At 33.6% G+C, this 22576-nt stretch overlaps 2 protein-coding genes across 2 annotated transcripts in view; one reads left to right on the top strand and one right to left on the bottom strand.

Moving 5' to 3' along the window:
• Nucleotides 1-22576, bottom strand: part of homer (protein) — a 102174-nt gene that overhangs the window by 44457 nt on the left and 35141 nt on the right. The window lies entirely within an intron of this gene.
• Nucleotides 6871-21886, top strand: LOC140443667 (cuticle protein 7-like). The gene is made up of 3 exons (XM_072535041.1): nt 6871-6929; nt 13515-13667; nt 17722-21886. Exons 1-3 carry the CDS (start codon nt 6912-6914, stop codon nt 17980-17982), a joined length of 432 nt encoding a protein of 143 aa, XP_072391142.1. The 5' UTR covers nt 6871-6911; the 3' UTR covers nt 17983-21886.

Here is a 22576-nt window from a genome sequence, read left to right as displayed (position 1 = left end):
CGGCGCAAGTCCAAAAGTGAAGTGGACGGTAAGTAGAACCAAAATCCAAATTTTCATGCAATTCGGTGGTGACACGGAAAATTACAGGGTATCGCCGTATTTCACGTTCATTTACTGGCCTACTAGTATGGGATCCAGGTTACTGGAGAATAGACGGCAATAAAAGAGTTTGTGCACTTGCCAGAAGAGCATTAGCTACAAAACACTTCGGTCCAGAGCCGGCCGTGGGAGTGCCAAAAAGTATCGTGCGTGACTGGAAAAAGCCTGAATTCGAAGGCAACATAACTCTCAGTGGGAAAACATACCCGGTCAAACAGATGGCAAAATGTATATTGGACGGAGATGTTGTAATAGGGCTGAAGTATTACAAAAAACAATCTGGAATCAGCGCAGACTTACTTACTGAACATGGAGTTTGTTACTGTTAGAGTTTGGTACTGTTTCATGGAGACTTCAGATGCAGACTTTCTGGCGGAGAACTTAACCTAAAAAAGTCAATCATATCTTGCACATCTGCAAGGCATTAGATCGCAGGCGGTAAATACTTTTTGGAGCCTACCAACTGACCATCCAGTAGATCTGTAAACGCTGGTACAGGGTACCACAATGGAATGGGCATCATGAAGGAATGGACGGCTTTTATGGAAAAAATGGCAGATAAAGGAGAGGTAAATGGGGAAAGTCGAGATAACGGAAACGGATTTCCGGTGACATTGGGCAAGGAAATCGACCCTATAAAGAGCAACGATTAACAGAGTAAGATGAATCAGAAAGTCAGAAGCACACTAGCATGTATTTTTTGGTAATTTGGTTAAATTTTGACTTCGACTGCAAGCGGTTGGAAGTTACGTTCTTCAACAAAGCACACGTTCTCATGCCAATATTAATTGTAACTTAGTAAATAACTAAAAAATATTCACATGCAGTTTATGAACAAAATAAAACTGCACCATACAAGACAAAGGTTTAATAATTTTTTGAAATGTTTATTAAAACACAAAAAAAACGCAACTAAGCAAAGAAATCTAAATCAACGGAAGCATAATTATAGAAAAAGACGGACGCATAAAAATATGAAAATATAAAATTTGCTTTCTGCTATTCTGAATAGTCCGGTTGTCGATGTATTAAACCACTTTCTCAGGTTTTGAAGCCAAGATATTTTTCTTCTCCCTGGTCCTCTCTTTCCAAATACCTTGCCCTGAAGAATGAGTTGCAACAAGCCGTATCTCTGTTCATTCCTCATAACATTGCCAAGATATTCTAGTTTGCGCTCTTTGATGGTGTTAATAATCTCGCATTCCTTGCCTATTCTACGTAGGACCTCAACATTAGTCACACGATCCACCCATGAAATTCTTAAAATAGGTCTGTAACACCACATCTCGAATGCCTCGAGTTTTCTTAAAGAAACTTCGGAAAGTGTCCAGGCCTCTACTCCGTATAATAACGTAGAAAATACATAGCATCTAATGAGAGAGATTTTGGTAGCAAGTGGTAAATCGTGACTTCTGAAAAGAGACTTCATCATTATGAACGCCGATCTCGCTTTTCCTATGCGTTGTTTTATTTCACTGGAGTGATCCCATTGGCTGTTGATGTTGGTACCAAGGTATGTATAGCTGTCCACTCTGTCAATTGGATGTTGGTTAACCAAAAGCTGTGTATTTAATATTTCGCGCTTACTGACTACCATGTACTGTGTTTTCTTCGTATTAAGATCAAGTCCGTGTTCTCTACTTATATCTGATATACGCGACATTATTCTTTGCAAACCGTCCAGACTATCTGCAAAAACTACTGCGTCGTCAGCATAATATATTATACATATTATACATATTTTAAAAATACTTCCTGTGATAATAGGTCCTAGATATTGGAGGATAGTACATTTAATCACAAGAAATGAACTTAACTTTGCAGAATCCCTGTCACAAAACTAATGATATAGGACGTAAGAATTAGTTATAAGAATGATATAAGAATAATAAAGCATAAAGCAAGAAGAATTGACCTTCAACAAATGAAACCTGATTTAACTTCAGAGTTCAAACAAAAATCAAGACAGATACATAATGCGTATCTAAATAGTAAAAATTTCGCCGCTTATACATATGTAGCGTTATGGTTATCAGGGATGTCCTTAACCATAATAATTTCCAAATTGCACCTGCAGGAAGGGCAGGTATTAGAATTTTCACTTATAGCAGCCAGTACTAAAGCTAAAGGAAGAATTAATCAAACAAAAGCATGGTTCCACATATATACCAGACAGGAGGAAGCGGAAGTGACGAAGAAGTGTTGAGGGCCGCATCAGAAATGTACATTACAGAACTGCAATCAGAACTCAAAGAACGGGGCCTCAACGCCAAGGGTAAGAAACTTAGAAGTCTTAAAATAATAATAAACGAGCGACAAAATTAAACTCTTAGAAGAACGTTTGACCACCATTAAAAGGCGAAAGACAGCATATTTGGGACACATACCTAGAAATGATAAGTACGAGTTGTTGCAGCTGATTATGAAGGGTAAAATCGAAGGAAAAAGGGGTCCTGGTAGACGACAAATATCCTGGTTGAAAAACATTTGCGACTGGACCGGGTTAAGCACACAGACGCTCTTAAGAAAAGCAGAAGATAGAGACGAATTTGCAATGGTTATAGCCAACCTTCATTAGTGGAGACGGCACTAGAAGAAGAAGAAGAATTTTATTTCCAGGTAACAGAAAGCAAAATAATTTGTATAATTTTTAAAAATTTGTATTTTAAAAACAATTTTTGAGATGGTACGTACTCCAAACATGTTAATATAGTCCATTTAAGTTATATTTAAGGTTTTATTTTTTAGAGTTGACGTGTAGGGAGTGTTAGTATAAGATTAAGTTCAAGTTTGTAGTCGCCATCCTTGTTTCCCGATCGCCATCTTGGAAAAAAAGGTGCAAAGGGTTTTCACACCGTATCTCGTAAACTAGCAACTCTACAGAAAATTTTATTAAACATTATTTGTAGCAAATTAAATTATTCTCTTACTTTTTCGAAAAATGGAAAATAAAAAAGTTATAAACAAAAATATTTGAAAATTTTTGAACAAATTTTTTTTCGGACGTTATAACTTTTTTTCAATAAAATGATATTTTATAGAGGGTTTTTCAACGAATAATTTCCACTACACTGAGCTCTCATCTAATGATTCTTGTCTTGCTCACGGCATTAAGAAGAAAGCGGTCCAACGTATTCTTTTTAAACCTTGAAAAGGGTGTAAGTCGGATCAATTATACTGTCATTCAAGTTATAATATATATGGCGACATCATTGCAGATAATTTTTTGTTCCTCCATGCCTTTTCAGGATGCGACACAACATCAGCAGCTTACAAGATTGGCAAACTTAAATTCATTAAAATTTTATAGAAACATCATGAGTTAGCTAGCGGAACAGCATTATTTCTCAGTAAGAAAGTCCAGCCATCTTTGCTCACTGTCATTGGCGAACGTTTTTTCGTCTCTTTATTAAGTGGAAATACAGAAGATTCTCTGGACAGCATGAGAATCAAACGATCCGCTAAGACAGTGACCAAAATACATTTAACTTATCATCGCTTCCTCCAACACCAGATTGAAACAAGTAGCCCGTTTCCACAGTCTCCAAGTTAGTCGTGGTTCGGCAAACACTGTGATCCTGAATATTAGAGCTGGAAAAAGCATAGAAAAATTTAGATACCAATCCAAATGTTTAAATTCCAATACCCCATGAACTTCTGAAACTAATTTTCTGTACATGCAAGGGAAACTGTGTAAGTATGTGTAGTTACCAAAAACCAGGTCTCAATTGTTCTGCAGTGTGCCTCAATTTTCTGGTGAAACCTACAGTAACATCATGGAAATATCAAAATTAATCGAAGAAAATGAATTCTAAGAGGAATTACCTACAGTGACGCCAATTCTAACTCCCATTATTCCGCAAACATTTACCTCCGATACTGGATTAGATCCTGAACTATAAAAGAAAATGAAAAAACAATAGCTGGAAAATTTTTAAATATACAGGGTGAGTCATAACTATTGGGACATAGACTAAGGACAGGTTATTTGGACCAAAATATGGCTATTGGGCCAAATATTCCTTAATAAAATGTTGCTGAGAAAAAAGATACAGGGTGTTAAAGTTAATTTTTGTTTTTCGTTTTTTGCTAATAGTTTCCCTGTATATTTATAAATTGCTATCAAAATTGGCACAGAGGCATAATCTTAGACAAGAAATAGTATTTTATTTACAATTTTACGTTTTGTCATTCCTAATGATAAAATTGAGTCTAAACTTTTTCTGATGAAACTTTTTAGTAATTTTTATTAGAAAATATGACGTAAACATCATTTTTACGTAAAATTGGTACTCTTGTTTAAACATGATAATTTCAACCGTTTTCGATAAAAACGCAGTCGAACTGCTTAGAGTCTTAAAAAGGATTTCAAATATTATTTCATTTATGAAAAGTATGCTTTGGACTGTCAGATAATTGTTGTTGGTAAATGTCATTTGTTCAGAGTAAATTATTTTTGATGTGACAGTGTAGTGTAATGTTGCATTTTTTAAAAGTAATCATTACTTTTTTTGATTGAAATGCCTCGTCACAATCATTTTACTAATGAAGAAATGCGAGATATGATTTGCGTATACGCACAAGAAAATTTTTGCGGTCGCTCGGCAGCCAGAAGGTGTGGAATGTTATACGCAAAAAGAAGGCAACCAAATCACAAAACTTTTGCATGATTATATCGTAGTTTAGGTGAAACTGGGTCATTTCACACTAAAAATCGGGGTGGTCGACCGAAACAAATCACACCTAATCAAGAAGATGAACTTTTGGTTCGAGTAGATGAAAATCCTGAAATAAGTTCACGACATCTATCAGCAGCAACAGTAGTAAGTCAGTCGTCTATTGTTAGAATTCTAAAAAAAAAGAGAACCTCCATCCTTATCACTTCCAACAGATCTTCCACGACGGTTACAGTTTTGCCAACGTATTCTGAATAAACAGCGCAATGACAGACACTTTATTAAGAATATTATGTTCACCGACGAAGCAACTTTTACCAGACCTGGGGTTTTTAATTGGCGAAATAGTCAGTATTGGGAAGAAGAAAACCCGCATGCTATTAAAGCTAGACATTTTCAGCATGAGTTTAAATTGAATATTTGGTGTGGCATTATAGGCGACCAACTACTAGGGCCTTACGTTCTTCCTCCGAATTTAAATGGAGATTCTTATTTATTCTTGTTGGAAAATACTCTTAGTGATATTTTAGATGATCTGTCACTGGATGTAAGAAGAAAAATGTGGTTTATGCAGGATGGAGCGCCACCTCATTTTTCATTAGCTGTTATTAGAAATCATCTTAATGACGTATTTCCTCAACGATGTATTGGCAGAGGCAGTGATTTTCAATGGCCACCAAGAAGTCCTGAGTACAACCCGCTAGATTTTTATTTTTGGGGACATGAAGTCCAATAAAATTAATACACGAGACGAACTTTGGAGATACATTCAAAATGCAGCTAATCTTATAAGGGGACAGAATAATATTTTTTTTAACGTCCGAAAATCCTTTATAAAAAGAATTAGAAAAGGCATAGAAATCGGAGGAGACCATGTAGAACATTTAGTTTGAGTTTTTGTGAGTTCTTTTAAGTTAAAGTGTGTTTAGTTTTGATTTATCGTCAAAACGGAAACCTTACGTTAGTTGCAACTTTGTTTATTAGTTTGGTATTTGATAGTGGAATTGTAAATAAAATACTATTTCTTGTCTAAAATTATGCCTCTGTGCCAATTTTGATAGCAATTTATAAATATACAGGGAAACTATTCAGCAAAAAACGAAAAACAAAAATTAACTTTAACACCCTATATCTTTTTTCTCAGCAACATTTTATTAAGGCATATTTGGCCCAATAGCCATATTTTGGTCCAAATAACCTGTCCTTAGTCTATGTGCCAATAGTTATGACTCACCCTGTATAATTATGATCAATATTATCTCTCCTGGAAATTGTCCGTGGATTAGGCCTACTGGAGATACCGCGTAAAAAAAACGCGCCTTGAAACTCTACCCCATAGGTAATGGAGAAGGGAGTCGATAATCAATTATTAACATAGGAATATTAAGAAAATGATAAATTCTATGAATAAAAAAATATATAATAGAAAACTAAACCTAGGTTCGTTTTAATCGCATCCTTACGAATATTCAAGAACTTTCTGAGCGCTGTAAAACCCAGATAAATTAATGAAATTAAACAAATTTGTAGTGAAAATTTTTTGTTGAAAAATCCGAGGGACAAGGTTGGATTTTCTGAAAAATGCCTAAAGCATACAAAATATAACTTTCAATGTACTAAAAATCAAATAAAATATGAATAAGTTGATTTGTGGTTAACCTATGGTAACTAGTTCAGGCATCAGAGTAGCTAGAAATTTCAGAACAAACCTTATCTCAAAACGTAACATAATACGATATTATACATATTTTCTTTGTATTTACTATAACTATTAACTCATTTTAACACACTTGTTCAATTATCCTCGTACCTAAAGTATGTCAAAGTGGTAACAATATTTATTAAACATTTAAAAAGTTTTAAGTCCACTAATGAAGACTGTAACAAATCAACAGACCCGAACATCTTGAATCATAGGCTGATTAATACGTTGTTGCTAAAATGATGCGAAACAAATAATCATTGTTTCGTATATTCACACCGCAAATTAGAGAAAGCATATAGGAAGACTAAATATACAGGGGGATATACCCCTCTTTTCGACAACAACCATCGTATGCTATAAAAACATACGGCCCGCTTCCTTATTCCATCAGTTTCGTTGTTTCGTGTGTAAACAAAAACAAAACAAGCAAAATGTTCACCACTAGCCAAGTGAGTTGTTTTTGTTTTTTACAGTGACAAAATTTGGATTAAAACGTGCATTTTGTGAATTTCAGTGAGCTGAAAAGCATTTACTTCATATTAAAAAAGTGTCTTATCGTTTATCAAATGCTAGAAACGCGCTGTATAGCACTTACGGAAACTGATAGTATTTAGCTTACGTGTTTAAATTTTTGATCATTTTTACTGAGAAATATGCTGTCTATATTTTATATATTATGCTGTCTATACCGTTGGGGTTCCCAGCTGTTTTTTAACTTTTTCCAAATTTCATACTCATAAATATTGGTTTCTATGTTTGTTTAAGGTTAAGTTGTTTTAAAGTATCTATCACTTTTGATATTTTTTCTACATTTTCTGGTGTCTCGTATAAATAAATTCACACCTTCATTTAATTTTATTATTTTTTAAAATATAAAATATATGATGTCATAGAAGGTGAAAATAAAATTGTATTTTTGAAATATTTAAGGATTTATTACATTTTAGTCGATTACTATTTAAATGGGAATAAGCCACAATTAAAGGTTAAAATACGTTTATGGACGTTTGAATTTCCACTTCGGAAATCGTTCTCAAAATACAAACATTAGTTTGTCTCAAAATACAAACTAATGTTTGTATTTTGAGAACGATTTCCGAAGTGGAAATTGAAACGTCAATAAACGTATTTTAACCTTTAATTGTGGCTTATTCCCATTTAAATAGTAATTAATTTAAAATGCCACAAGAAAATAGCTTCAGAACAATATTTTAGTCGAGTCATCATCAGTGCTAATTATCAACTTAAAGTACTTTTTGGTTATGGCATGGAAGCCTATTTCACATCCATGTGAAGTGGAAGGAGGCGAGTAATAGACTTAAAAATATTAGACTTAACAGCTGTACTGTTAGATCCGATAAATTATTAAATAAAAAGCATTTTTCGTGGCACTTTTTGATACAGGTATCTAAAAACTGCTTTTGATAATTTGGGGATAATAATATGTAATAAACAAAATATGCAAAAGATTAAACGTCATTCTTTACTTATAAACAATGTAAGATCGCTATTTAATGTTAAATACTCAAGGAGAAGCCCGCTAAATTATATGGAAAAGTCACAATTTTTCTGAAAAAGCATAGAAAATCTTGTAAAATGAGAGTTTGAAAAGTTATTTTTGCTAATTTATTGCTTAACTATTGCAAGAATAGCTTTAAAAGTCGATTTTTTGAAAATTATTAATAGCTTTTCTTAAAATGGACACAAAACTTTAATTTCGCGTGAGAATGAGGTCAACATCACAAATATTTAGCTATAAAATTTTTTAAGAAATTTCACCCAAGGGTTATTGCAAAATTGAAATTGTTTATCCCAGAAAAATTTTCAATCCCTAGAAAACTTTTAACGTTATTATGCGTAAACTATTAGGCCTACATAAATTCTGAAAGAACCAAATATAAACAATTAAAATAACTCAGTAGGCAGTTAATCTAACAATAAAACACTGAAAACTTTTATTTTCAACACTTCCACACAATTTTTTTTAAATAAATTTTGTGGAAATATTAAAAATAAAAGTTTTCATTGTTTTATTGTTAAATAAAATGAATGTCCATCCAGTAACTGTCAAATCCATCACTTATTTAGGAAGTTAATTTTGTATATTCAAAATATTTACACGAATTTAAAAAAAAATACAATGTCCGACGACCCTTAGAACCCGAGCCATTCTTTTTCGTTTCTCTATTTTACTTTTCAAAAACTGAATTCATAACTTCAAATTTATAAAAGTCGCAATATCTCCAGTTTCAATCAACGAAAATTATTGTTTTTTTTTTATTTGGTGCACCTCCTTGCATATATTATAAAAATACCAAGTAATTTGTTCACACAATTAATAAATATTTATTTTGCAAAATTTTACTTTCCTCTTATTAAAAGTAGCAAAGGTTATAAAATAAGAGATAGGTAACTTAAATATGTGTATATTATAGGTTTAATAATATCTTTTAACAATAAATTTTACACAAAAACTAATTTTGTACATGAAAATCAAATCTGTAGTGTTAATTCTTCTTAAATTATGCTTATTATTTTGTCAATTACTTTTTTTGACTACAAATATATTTTAAATAAATTAGTTGTTATGCACTTCGTATAATTATAAATAACAATATTGAAATTAAGTATGCAAATTGTAATATGTTAATTATATATATATATATATATATATATATATATATATATATATATATATATATATATATATATATATACACTTGAGTGCAAAACAATCGACTTAAAAGCGATATTTGAGATTACACCTTCTGTTTCAACGTAAGTATGAAAATAAATTAAAATAAAAGTAATTTGCAAACAATAACTTTAGTATTGAAGTTTATAAAAACTGCTATTGCATTATTTGGAAGACTCATTATAAAAACAATATGCAATACGAACAGAGTTTCCTAAATATTCATCATTGAAACTAACGCAAGAACGACGTTATTACCAGAGAAACCATCAATGACAAAATGAATTTCTTTATTTTTCAGTATTTTATATTACCACTCCTACTCCTAATTACACTTTCCAATCGATTTCGCATGGATCGGATGGCTTTTCTAATAAATTTTTGAGGCGTTGGTTCCCATTCATCATTAAGCGCAGCTCTCAATTCCATTATGCTCCTTGGTGCATGATTTATGTCCCGGATCCTTCGTTTAAGCTCATCCCAAACATGTTCTATTACATTTATGTCTGGGCTCAACGCACGCCAATTTATTGTAGGTATACCGATCTCAGTCAGATAGGTGGTGGTGATTCGTATGGTATGGTATCGTGCATTATCGTACATTAAAATAAAGGCATCACCAATAAATCCTGCATATGGAACCAAATGTTCCTCCAAAATATCTCTGATGTAACGATCCGCTGTTAAACCTCCACTACGTCCTCCACCAGGCACGAAAACCAACTCGGTTTTCCCATTCATGAAAATGCCTGCCCAAAACTCATGGAAACCTCATTTATCCATGAAACATGGACACAATTTCTCGTATACAACATTGATCAAATCGCTCTCCTGGCCTTCTATAGACTCGACGCCTCTTGTCGTTGCCATGTATGCAGATCCTACTTAAGTTGGAGAATAATACCTGATTCCATTGATAGTCGTTCTAATCCAGATGTTTGCGAGCAAATTCTAATCGCCTTTGCTTCTAGGCTACAGTTAGCTTGGGACCCGTAGCTGCCCTTTTTGGTGTCAGGTTGGCTGACTTTAGTCTCCTTCTGACTGTACAAACACTGGTAGCCACACCTCGGACTTCTCTAAGCTTTTCTTTGAGATTAGCACCAAACAAATGTCGATTTCTCAGAGATTTCGATACAAAAAATCGATCATCTCTCTTCGTTGTTATTCATTTACGGCCTCCTCCTTGTCTGCAGACATAATCACCAGTATCTTGGTAGTGACGATACACTCGGGACACAACAGATTGGCTTAAATTTAGTCGATTTGCCACGGCCCTCTTGCTCAGGCCTTCCCTCAATAATGCTACTGTTTGAGCTGCTTTGACGGATGCGGTACCCATTTGTAATGCAGTTGCGAACTTAAGTGACTGATCGGTGCGTGTCGATTTCTATCAGTCAAATTCTGAGCCCCTCTCTACGTGTTGCATTATTTATTTGTAATACGTCATCCGATTCACCAAAAAACAAAACTTTTTTAAAACTCAATGATGAGGTTAATTGTACACTAACTATTTATAAATTTACGCTTTTTCAATTGATACAGGAGACGTACTTTCAAGCGGCGGTCACTTCAAGCGTTGTTTCTAAGGTAACGGTTCATTCTACACAAAAATGCTTAGACTTAAACATTTTGTTTAAAATTATCTCAGCTACATTTTTTATTTGAAATATTTTTTTCTACAGTGTACAGATTCTTGGTGAATCGATTCTTTTGCGTTTCTACCCCCCTTCGAGAGGGGTCTTAGGGTCCGGAGGTAAAAGAGGTAAAATTTTTTGCATCTTTATTGGGGTCCCAAAATTAATATTCTCGGCAAAATTCAGCTTGTTCGTATGATTTTTAGAGGTTCAGGGGCAATTTCGTCTGTGACGATTGGAGTAGAAAAGCGTCCTCAAAAATGATTGTTTTAAAATAGTACTCAAACTTTAAAATTAGTTACGATCTTTTGTGATCGTATAATTTGGAGGGGTTATGAAGCTTTTTAAATTTTGCTTATTGTTTTATCTTCTAAACAAATTGACTATCTCGGCGAATATTTTATACATTAATTTGAAAATTTACCGAATGACAGTTCTCGGAAATAAGCTTAATTTTAGCACAAGAATGTTAAATTTAATCAATTGGTTGTACAGATATAACCAGTCAAAGTTGTTCCTTGCTTGTGACTATTAATTTAACAGTAAATATTGTAAATAGGGCACGAATCTTTCGATTAACGGCTTCGTAATTACGATCACTTTCCTGACAAAAACTTTCAAATCTTTCTGATAATGAAATCATAGATTGATAATAACAAGAGAAAATTTTCCAAAATACACTGGCGGCCAAAAAATTTGGGTCACATTGAAATTGTGATGTCTCGTTGACATTTGCGGTTGTAAGCCATTGATACTGGAACTAATTTTAATAATAAATATTGAATTAATAGCAATATTTTGGTTTTTGGCTTTATTTAGGAGAAGTAACAAGTTTACAGCCAAAACAAAATGCGACTTATTGTTAAAAAACTGACAAAAAAAATGTTTAAAACTAATTAGAAATTTTTTTTTATCAATAGCGTGTATTTCCCCATCTTGCATTAATGACAGCTAGTAGGCGATGAGGCTTACTTTCAATTAAGTTGCGGATCACATTCTGGTCGATGATATCCCATTCTTGCAATAACAACTCTTGTAGCTCTTGGGCAGTTCTTGGAGCGTTCGGATACTTCCGCCAAGCTCATCCCAGACATGTTCGATAGGATTCATGTCTGAACTGAATGGTGGGCAATCAAACCGCCTAACTCCCACTTCATTAAAATATTCTCTGACAACTGTGGCAGTATGAGGTGTAATATTATCTTCCATGAAAACGGCATGTTCGCTCATAATAGTCATGAAAGGCATAACATGATTATCTAAAACTTCTGTAATGTATCTATGAGCCGTATGGGAGCAATTTTGTATGAATTAGATACTATTTTATTTGGACTAAGCCACAATTAAAGGTTAAAATAAGTTTATTAACATTTCAATTTCCACTTCGGAAATCCTTCTCGAAATCGAAAACATTTTGACGATTTCCGAAGTGGAAATTGAAACGTCAATAAACTTATTTTAACCTTCAATTGTAACTTATTTCCAATAAAATAGTAGCTAATTTAAAATTCCACAAGAAAATAGCTTCAGAACAATATTTTGTATGAAGATTAACTCTGTGCGTGCTTGCCCAGTAATTCCTCCTCAGACCATAAACTCATAGCTCCAAATGGGAGTCGCTCATAAATACAAGCCGCAGCATATCTTTCTCCGGATCTTCTCCATACTCGACGACGGCCGTCTGGCTCATTAAGACAAAAACGCGACTCATCTGAAAACAGGATGTTGCTCCAATTTACAATATTCCAATGGAGGTGAGTCTGGGCAAAATTTAATCTTGCTACCCGATACCGGCGTTGTAAGGTGGACCTGTAGCCATCTTTCTGCAAGATAATGCAGCAGCTCGAAGCCTTCTTCTAACGGACCCTTCACTAACATTAACATTTCTCACCTCTTGAAGTTTATTTCGTAAGAAAACCGCAGAAGCTCTTCCATTCCGAAAACTTGCGGACACCACAAACGGATCGTCTGTTTGGGTGATGATTCGATTTCCCTCGGATCCTGGACTTCTGGTTATTAGACCAGTCTCCTCATAGCGTTAGTACACATTTTGAACTGCAAATAGACTCCTTCCAACAATTCTTGCAGTTTCACATTGTCCGCAGTCATTTTGTATCAATCCTACAATTCTTGCCACAGTAACAGGATCTAAAGACATTATGATTCGTTATATTTACACCATCAACAATACACTGTACCACCAATAGATTTTACACAAAAAATAACACTAGAGTGAATGCACATATTTCATAAAAAAGTCGTAAACGTCGTCAGATAACAACAAATGATACATCATTTCTCGGAAAGCAATATATCAGCGCCTACTAGAAACAGATACAACCGTAAACAAATTACTACCTCAAAACACAAAATTTAAATTTGACCTAATTTTTTTGCCTGCTATTGTATATAAAATTCGGTGAAACCCGGTGTTTGGATAACCTTTACCTACTAGAAACTGATTTTGGGAGTTCTAAGCTTGGTGATGCGGTTAAAATTATAAATATTGGGAACCATTTCTTAGATTTAAATAGCTATTTATTTTGGAGATTTTTAAAGAAAACCATATAAAAAGATTTGATATTGGACGAAAAGAACGTTCTGTTTGAAACAAATATCTAGTGCCTTCAAAAATATTTTAAAGTAAAAAGTGTCGTTTTATTACTAAATGCTACTAATAATTATTATTTTATTTTTTATTTCAGTTATTTTTCGTCTTGTCTTGCCTCGCCTTCTCAAAAGCAGGATTTTTAGGTGGAGGGTATGAGGAGAGTTATGGCGGTGGATATGGTGGTGGACTCGAAGTACACGGGGGATACGAAGGTGGTCATGATGATGGAGGACACGCTGATTACTATGTAAGTGAACTAAGTTTTTACCTACCACTAAATATTAGTGGTATGATTACTGTTGATGAAAGATTATTGCATGATGAAAGCTTAGATCAAATATGGTATATCGCTCCCAGTGGAGCTTCAGTTGAAAAAGTTAATGGTGGCGTGAGTGTATCAACCTTCATAGTTTCTTATTTATAATTTTAATCGGCCAGAATTTTCTGTGTACAACGCGTAAACGTTTGTTTGCGAAATACTGTAATCTGATAAATAGTTTCTTATAATAATTCCATGTTTCTGCTTTATACACTAAAACTGATTTCACGTTGATTGGTAAGAGAAGCAGTGTTGTTTTTTACTGTTATTGGAGGAACAGACATTCACAGTGACTTAAAACATTTTGCACAGGGCCTATTCTACTTTAACTTTATGCTTAACTCTCTGTAAGGCTAATTTTATTTATTAAGATTCTAAGCTATCAGAACTATTCTAATTCTTCAGTTTGTTTTCGCTCTTTCTATATATTGCTTCTGTTTGGTTAAGGTGATAAGGTACATATAACTAGTCCACGCTAAATCGTTTATCTTGCCGTATCCATTCCACTGTATGTCTCTGTTTCTGTCTGTACGTTTCATTGTCCAATCTATGACTACTATAAACAGTATTTGTAACAACACACAGCCTTGTCTCACTCCTTTTTTAATATTTATTTGTTGTGATCGTTTCCTTCATATTTAACTTTTGCTGTCCCCTCGTCGTAGAATATTTAATCGTATCAGCATCATCATTATCTTCTTCTTCTTCTCGTAACGCTACAACCCGGGGTGGGTCTTGGCTGACTGCACAACTTGCTTCCATCTCAAACAGTCGTCCTGATAGTTTAGTCAGTGAGTAGCCCCATTGTTCTTAAATCTGACCATATTATCTCTCCACTGCACTTGTGACCGTCCTAAGGGCCTTTTCCTAATCGGGGCTTTGCAAGGCGGTTATTATTGAGCTTATTGACATGGCATGGATCTTAGACGTTGAGATGTAATTTATTTGACAACGTCGCTAGCCATATATATATGTTTGAGCTCAGCATTTGTTAGTATTCGGGTAGTGATAGGGTGCGAAGATCCTTCTGAGGAGGTTTCTCTCTTATCATCCTTGTCAAGTACTATCTTGTACTTCGTATTGTTTTAGTTTAGCCCACATTGTCTTTCGGTTATTAATATCGAAGGGTTTTCAATCAATAAAGTTCAAATAAATGTTATTTTAAAAAGATGGTCAAATATTTTTTAAGCCGTTATCACACAGCTCGTGGAATAACGCTCTTCACTGGTTTACGTCGGCAAAGAGAAACAGAAAAATCGATATTAACGATCAGAAAAGAAACAACGGTTGGCACCCCACGTTACTTTGAAATTAGTTTGAAATATTTGCTTTTTGTCGGACCATTCCGATGGTCAGTATCGAGTGTCTACTCTGTTGTACGCCATCAGTGTTGGCGGTAAAATTTTTATTAAAGTTCATAATTTATACAATGATAAAAATTCCAACACAACTTCGTTAGACCACTAACTTAGTAAAATTACCACGACACTGACCGTACCTCTTCTAGCCGCGTTCGAAGGGTAGAAAATGCGGGGTGCATCAGTTTTCGTTTCTTTTGAAGCGGGTTGATTTACCGATAAACAATGGGATAGCACGCGCCGGCCATAAATAGACAGTTTTGCCTTATCACCGGGATCTTAAACCACAAATATTAAGAAGAAATACGGTTTTCCACGATGTGTTGGTTCCCGTCTTTATATTTTGTCTTTTTCTATTGCGTATTTTTTATTTCTCTTTGCCGATGAAGAACGCCACTTCACGTTCTGTGAGATCGCTCCTTTAGGGTGTTGGTATGATTAATACACATACCCTCATTAGGAAGGCCAAATTCACACACTCTCTTCAGTACTGACCCCACGGAAGCAGTGTAGTGATCATCGTGATTTCGTGTATTTCATCAAAGATCTCTGACTCTGGTCATTTCTTTTAAGTCATTTATAGGTCTTTTGCATATTCCTGTAATTTGGCCGATCCATCTTGTTGGGGATCTTCCTCGTGATCCTTCTACCTTTCCTTGAATAATAAGTGTTTCCATTACACACACATTATTACTTTATTATCACTCCTTCACTCCAATCTTTTGTATCCTATTTTCTTGAGTAATATATAATGCATTTCGAGTGAAAAGTTTAAGAAATATGGGTCGATACAATAGGATATTTTGTAGGGTAGAATATTTTATATATTAAGTCCTACATAATCGCCTCCTACAGCTACTTTAAGATAAAAATCTGGATAATAAAGATATAAGAATAATATCAAACCGTTACTTTAATCAAGTTGCATCTGTAAATGTTCGCAACGAACAATCAGAAGAAATAGAAATACAACGAGAGGTAAGACAGGGATGCATACTTTCTCCGCTGCTCTTTAACCTATAGTGAGAAGAGATAGTTCAGAAAGCACTAAAGGAAACATCACGTGGAATTAAAGTCAACGAAGAACCTATAAATAACATCAGATACGCAGATGATAAGTTAGTAATCGTAGAGTCGGTTGAAGAGTTGCAGGTTCTCCACGAATAAGATTGTAGATAGTAGCGAAGAGGTTGGACTTACTTTAAATATCAAAAAAACGAAATTCATGACCATTGCAAAGACACAACAACAAAAGACGTTATCGATTAGAGACGAACTTGTTCAAAAGGAGGACAGATCTACATACTTAAGAACGATCGTAACCAAACACAAAGATTATACACAATAAATATGAGAAAAGTACTTTGCATCAATGATCTGAGCCTGAAACGTAAAGTACGAATACTAAAGTGTTATGTATTTTCTGTGTTATTATATGAAATGGAGGCTTGGACGCTAAAAAAGGATATTTATACAGGGAAAGATAACGCGCAGAAGAAGCATAGAAGGCATAGAAGCAAATGAAGAAAATTGTTATCGAACGAATCCTCATTTACATACAACAATGAAGTTGGAATCACGTGACGTTAATGGACCCTGCTTAGAGTCTATGTATACTAGTTCAAAATTTAATCTAAACAAAAGTTGGAAAAAGTAATCCACACAGAATAAGAGCAACTTGAATATGAAATTTAACGTTATAGTATTGGTATAGGTGTGAGCTATTTAATTCTAATGAAAGAAATGATTAGAATAATCTTACCATGTTCAATAGCCGACGATATCTAATAGTGAATATACAGTAAACGTCGAAACAATCATCAACAATTATCTGCTACTCAGACACACTTGCGTCCACCACTATTTCATTTCCACATTTAAATCTACCAAAGCCGTTAAAATGGATCTTTTTAAAATCTGCGCGACGAAACTTCATCATGATTGATATTTGCTGTAATTCAGAATTGTTTCTTTTATCATGTGAAAATGATTTTGTCGGCTTAAATTTCATCTCACCTCGAATTTATCAAGAAAGAACCCATTCAATCTAATCAGTGGACTTTTTACTGAAATATACTAATAATGCCTATTCATTTAATTAGGGTTTTACACGTAAGACCTTAGACCTTAACGCAACTTGGAATACCGTTTTTTCCCTCAATATTTGTGGTTTACGATCCCTGGGATAGTTTAAACTGACCATTTTTGGTCGACGCATGCAGTCCGGTCACTTATCGGAAAATCAACACGGTTCAAAAGACGGTCGGAAGATGAAGCACCGCATGTACTTACTCCTACGCGGCTAGGAGCAGGCAAGGTCAGAGTCGTGATAGTTTTACTATGGAGTGGTCTAACGAAGTTGTGTTGGAGTTTTTATCATTTTATAAATTACCCAATTTAATAAAATTGTTACCGCCAACACTGGTGTTGGTGTAAACGCTCGATATTCGAGGAGATACGCACTATCAGAATAGTCCTATCACGTTTTGGGGTGCCAACCGCACCCTCTTTCTCTTTTCTTTTCACTATTATCTACTTCTCTACGCTTACATGAACCGGCGAAGAGCGCCTCTCTACGCTCAGTGAGATTCCAGCTTTATATAATTTTTCATTTTTACTTTCAGGAACACCCAAAATACAAATTCAACTACGCTGTGCACGACCCCCACACCGGTGACGAAAAACAACAATATGAAGAAAGAGACGGTGACGAAGTAAAGGGAAGTTATTCTCTCAAAGAAGCTGATGGTACAACTAGAATCGTAGAATACAAAGCCGATAAACACAATGGATTTAACGCCGTTGTACATAAAGTCGGCGAACCTCATCCACAACTAGAATCATACGGAGGACATCATGAAGCATATGGAGGCCATCATTTTTAAAAGCAATGGTAATCAAAAGTCGTAAGATGCTTTATATACTTACGTAGTCAATTTTATAATATTCCTATAGCCAAAAAATTATACTCGGTCAGTAAAATACTAAGTTTACTACATGAACCAGTCTTCCTCGTTAACTTTTTCAATTATGTTGAAAACTATGTGCACTATAAGACAATAATTGCCATTGGAATAGAAAATATTTTCTTCGAAGAACTATAAGCACTTGTGCACAAATACTTTATAAAAAACACACAAGGTTTTGCGATAATAAAAATGTTAATGTTCCTATCAACAATTTAAAATATCTTTTGAGTTGTATCCAAATTGATCTCAAGGTTTTGGTAAAAAGTACAATAAATACGAAAGGTCTATTTATGTATACTTTTGAAAGACGTTATTGGTGATTTTGCTGTTGTACAGTTTGTACAGTCATAAACATTTAACTCAACAGCAATTTACTACTAGCTGCGTGTCCTATCACATTAAGTATCTTCTACTTTTCATGGATAGTAGCAGTATATGCTGTAATGATGACTGTTGATTAAATCAAAAAATATACATAAAGTGTATTCAATGAGAATCATCTCCTTAAATATTTAACTAGCCCATTGTTAGTGTTTCGGGTTCACTTTTTCTGTGCATATTCCACTGTTGACTTCTTGTTAATACGCTAAATAGATTTTCATCCGTCATTATGGCTCAGTTATTTTAGTCTTCGGAAAGACTGAGTTTGGAAATGGAACATACAAACAGCTATGAGATCTCCACTTATTTTGTGCGCATCTGGAACTCTCATCCCAACAAGAAAAGAATGACTCAAATGTCTGATAATAAACAAATAAACTTATGATACTATACATTGCGTAAAATTGTTTCAGTTGCAACCCACATATCGAGTCTCGAACTTCATCGCTGCACTATGTATGTCTACCCCAAAAGATTCTTCATATTCTTCAAATTTTATAAGCATGTATTTTTTTACGTTTTGTGTTTTCATAATTCCATATCATATAATAGCACAGAAAGCACATAACATTGCCAGAGTTTCACTTTTGCTGTTAATAATCAATTGATCTGTTTAAGGGATGATATATTCACATTTACCAGTCTAATTAATGACAAAAGACTTGAAAATGGAGAATGGTTCCATTATTCAATGTAGGTCATATAAAGTTACCAGTACGTAATCATCATTAGCATGTTTATGATAAACGATAAAGGTTGGAAACATATTAATTCATAACAAATATAACAATTTAATAAAATTTAATTCAATTTTAATAAAACTACCTCAAATATTCGTTACTATGAGATAAAAATTTATTCACGTATCTCCATCAAGGTAGAAACCAATTAGGGAAATCTTAAAGTACGAATTACAATAAACTTGTACTGAAACACAGAAAGATGAAACTTCCAAGGTCATTTGCGCAGTAAATCAAAAATTAAAGACTCTGAACAATGCTTTCTTAACCGAAAACGAATTGCACACGAAATATTTATTTTGCGATATATTGCCAGATAACTTTGTACTTTGTGGAATAGTTGGGAGTTCTCAACACACAACTATGTGTGAATTATATACTGTGAATTTATTAATTACGTCAACAGTTCAATTTCAGTACCATTAGTACACTCATAATTATATTAGAACATCATTATAATAAGTATGTTAACAGCTGACAAAAGTAAAACTAAAATACTAATTGATTTGGTCATGTCATTGTAATCCCTCAATTCGCCGCATATTGCGGTTTTAAGTATTTTTGTTATACTGTAAACGACAAGAACCAATAAATAAGCCATTTTTGTACTTTCCATTTCATTTGTTTTAGAGTTTATGGTGAGAGTTTTCACATTTTCACAGTTTTTCTTTCTAGATAACAAATCCACTTTATCGTATCTATCTACCTATCTACAGTATATTTTGAATTTTTGAACTCTAAGTACAATGACCTGTTTTTTTTTCTATTTCAATTGCTGTAGGCCCTGTTCCATTGCACAATTCATGTAATAACAAAAGAACTTAAAATTAATAGTTTTTTGTTAATAGCTCTAAAATTATGTGTAATGCAATAATAAATGAGTGAATAAGAACATAACTTTAAAATAATCTTAAAGAAAAATCAACATGAATATATATTTGTAGGTAGTTTTTACACGAAATTTTACACGAAAGTTTTTCACTAAATAAGTTAAACCTAACTTACTGCATGATAAACCAGAATCAAACGCATAAAATACGGGTACCTATATATTTTTATGCCTTCATTCACACGTTAATTATTATTGTTTTGCACGATATTACCGATAGGTATAGTCGTCAGAGTATCTAATACTCCTCAACCGTGGTGATTTTATAGCTCATAAATATATTGCTTATGACTTAAAACGGGAAGTTACCTATTATATTATATAGTAGCCAGTGAGTTTTATTACTTTAATTAATTGCATTATTACGAAGTGAAATATGAAAAATTGAGAAGTAAATATTAAGAACAAAGATTTTTTTCAGAGGAACTGATTTTATAAGTAAATGAAATTATTCTAAAGAAAGTCCTATATATTAGGTTCTTAGGATAGAACTAGATAAATATTCCAAAGGATGAATAAAATTTAGTGTGATGATACATTGTTTTTCGGGTTTACAGGCGATGCTCTGGAATGGTTTTTTCCCGACATTTCGTTTGCAACTGCGGTAGACTCTATATCGTTGCCGCATCGCTTTTAATGATTGCCATAGTTGCATACGAAACGTAAAAGACAAATGGTTCCAGTCGACAACCTACAAATTTGACAAACAATGTATCATCACAAAAACCGTCTGTGAAAGCTTATAGTCCTTGATAAAATTTATTGTAGTATCCATTGTACCGTTATCGGTTGTACCACAATTACATTATTTGTGAAGTAATCGTAATAAGAATCGATATTTAAATGACAAACAATGTCACCGTTGAACATTTTCTCGTACCACAAAGAAAGTTACTACATGTTCCTACCAATAACAGAGGACTTGTATACTATATATTATTTTAGTGACATTTATCAACTATTTTAGACAATTTATTTGTTGCTGTGTCGTCCAACTCTAACTAGAGTTTGGTTGAGTGAGATCATTGTTCAATCTACTTATTATTTAATTTTATAATTTTATATTTATCACTTTCAGATAAACTTACAGATCAGAAATCATAAGAACACACAATTAAATTAATCGAGACCTTTCGTATCTATTGATTACCATATCAAAATACATGTTTAATATGCCTAATCCATATTCGTATGTAGCCAGTTTAACAATCCTAATAATAACCTATGTATGTAGTAGCTACATATTAAAATACTCATAAAAATATCGTAATACTTTAGAATATTTCTGCATTGTAGAACACATTAAATAGACTGAATATTTCTTTGAACTTAATATCCTAACCGACGCAACTTCGGCTGTTTTCGACAACTGAATGTATTGTTTCTGGTAGTGAGGGTAGTCGCTTCGAATCCTGTGAAGATCAGTTCGTTGTAAACACGTTGTAAATAAAAAATCTTAAATAGATCTGCAATCCTTAACCGGGTTAAAGCAGGTATGCTCGGTAATCAGGTTGATTAATTAGTAATACCATAAACATAATGCCATAGTGTTTATGGTATTACTAATTAATCAACTATCCATTACGACTCACGCCAGCCACATACTCAACTAATGTTTAGGTACTTTTCCATTATGATCCTATTATTTATTGATATTACGACTTTTGATTAATTTGTTATGTGATAAATGCGTGTTGTATCTTTAGAGTCGAGTGTTTTTTAAGTTCGATTCTAGACATCACCACATACTATTCAGTATTGTTATATAAATAAAGATTTTGTATATTTTTGTAAAATAAATGTATTGCACTAAAAATTTTCGTTTTATTCCAATGTGTAGTGTTTTGCAAAAACACAACAGAAAACAATTGATGGATTCGACCGTTACTTGATGGAAATTCATTTTATGTAACAATCTAGATCATAATCATTCTTTTAATGACGAATTTACACATTCAAAATAAAGGCCTTAAGCTATCTTTGTTAATCTGGCCTTAATCTATGGAAATCAACAAATTAAAAAACACAGATATAATTCTGAATGACCAGCTTGAGACAAACAGTTCTCCCCTCCTCAACCTATTTCATTAGAGACTATAAAGTGTAAACCCATGAAAAGTCATTCTGAATGACCAGCTTGAGACAAACAGTTCTCCCCTCCTCAACCTATTTCATTAGAGACTATAAAGTGTAAACCCAGAAACAGATCACTTGAGAAAGGCAATTAGCCGAAACAACTGTAGTGATAAGAATTTAAAATAAATTTTGTGGAAGTTTTGAAAACAAAGTTTTCAGTGTTTTATTGTTACAACAGAAAACATTTAACAACGAAGCAGTAAAAAAACAATGAAAATGCTATTTTTTAATGGAGCGCCCTATATATTTTTATATTTTTGGATGGATATAGTGAAGTCGTTTTACCTTGTCGTATTTCGGATTAACGCCCGAAAAATAATTTATGACTCTAGTTACAGCCACTATGTTATGCTTTCCCTTTTCT

This window comes from Diabrotica undecimpunctata, chromosome 6, assembly GCF_040954645.1.
Source record: "Diabrotica undecimpunctata isolate CICGRU chromosome 6, icDiaUnde3, whole genome shotgun sequence".
In the NCBI taxonomy this organism is placed as follows: domain Eukaryota; kingdom Metazoa; phylum Arthropoda; class Insecta; order Coleoptera; family Chrysomelidae; genus Diabrotica; species Diabrotica undecimpunctata.
This window is presented reverse-complemented; position numbering and strand designations above follow the sequence as displayed.

What these genes read in the sequence shown, in the direction of transcription:
- LOC140443667 (XM_072535041.1), top strand. An exon ending in GAGGACACGCTGATTACTAT is followed by an intron (nt 13,668 to 17,721) that starts GTAAGTGAACTA and finishes TTTTACTTTCAG; the next exon opens with GAACACCCAAAATACAAATT.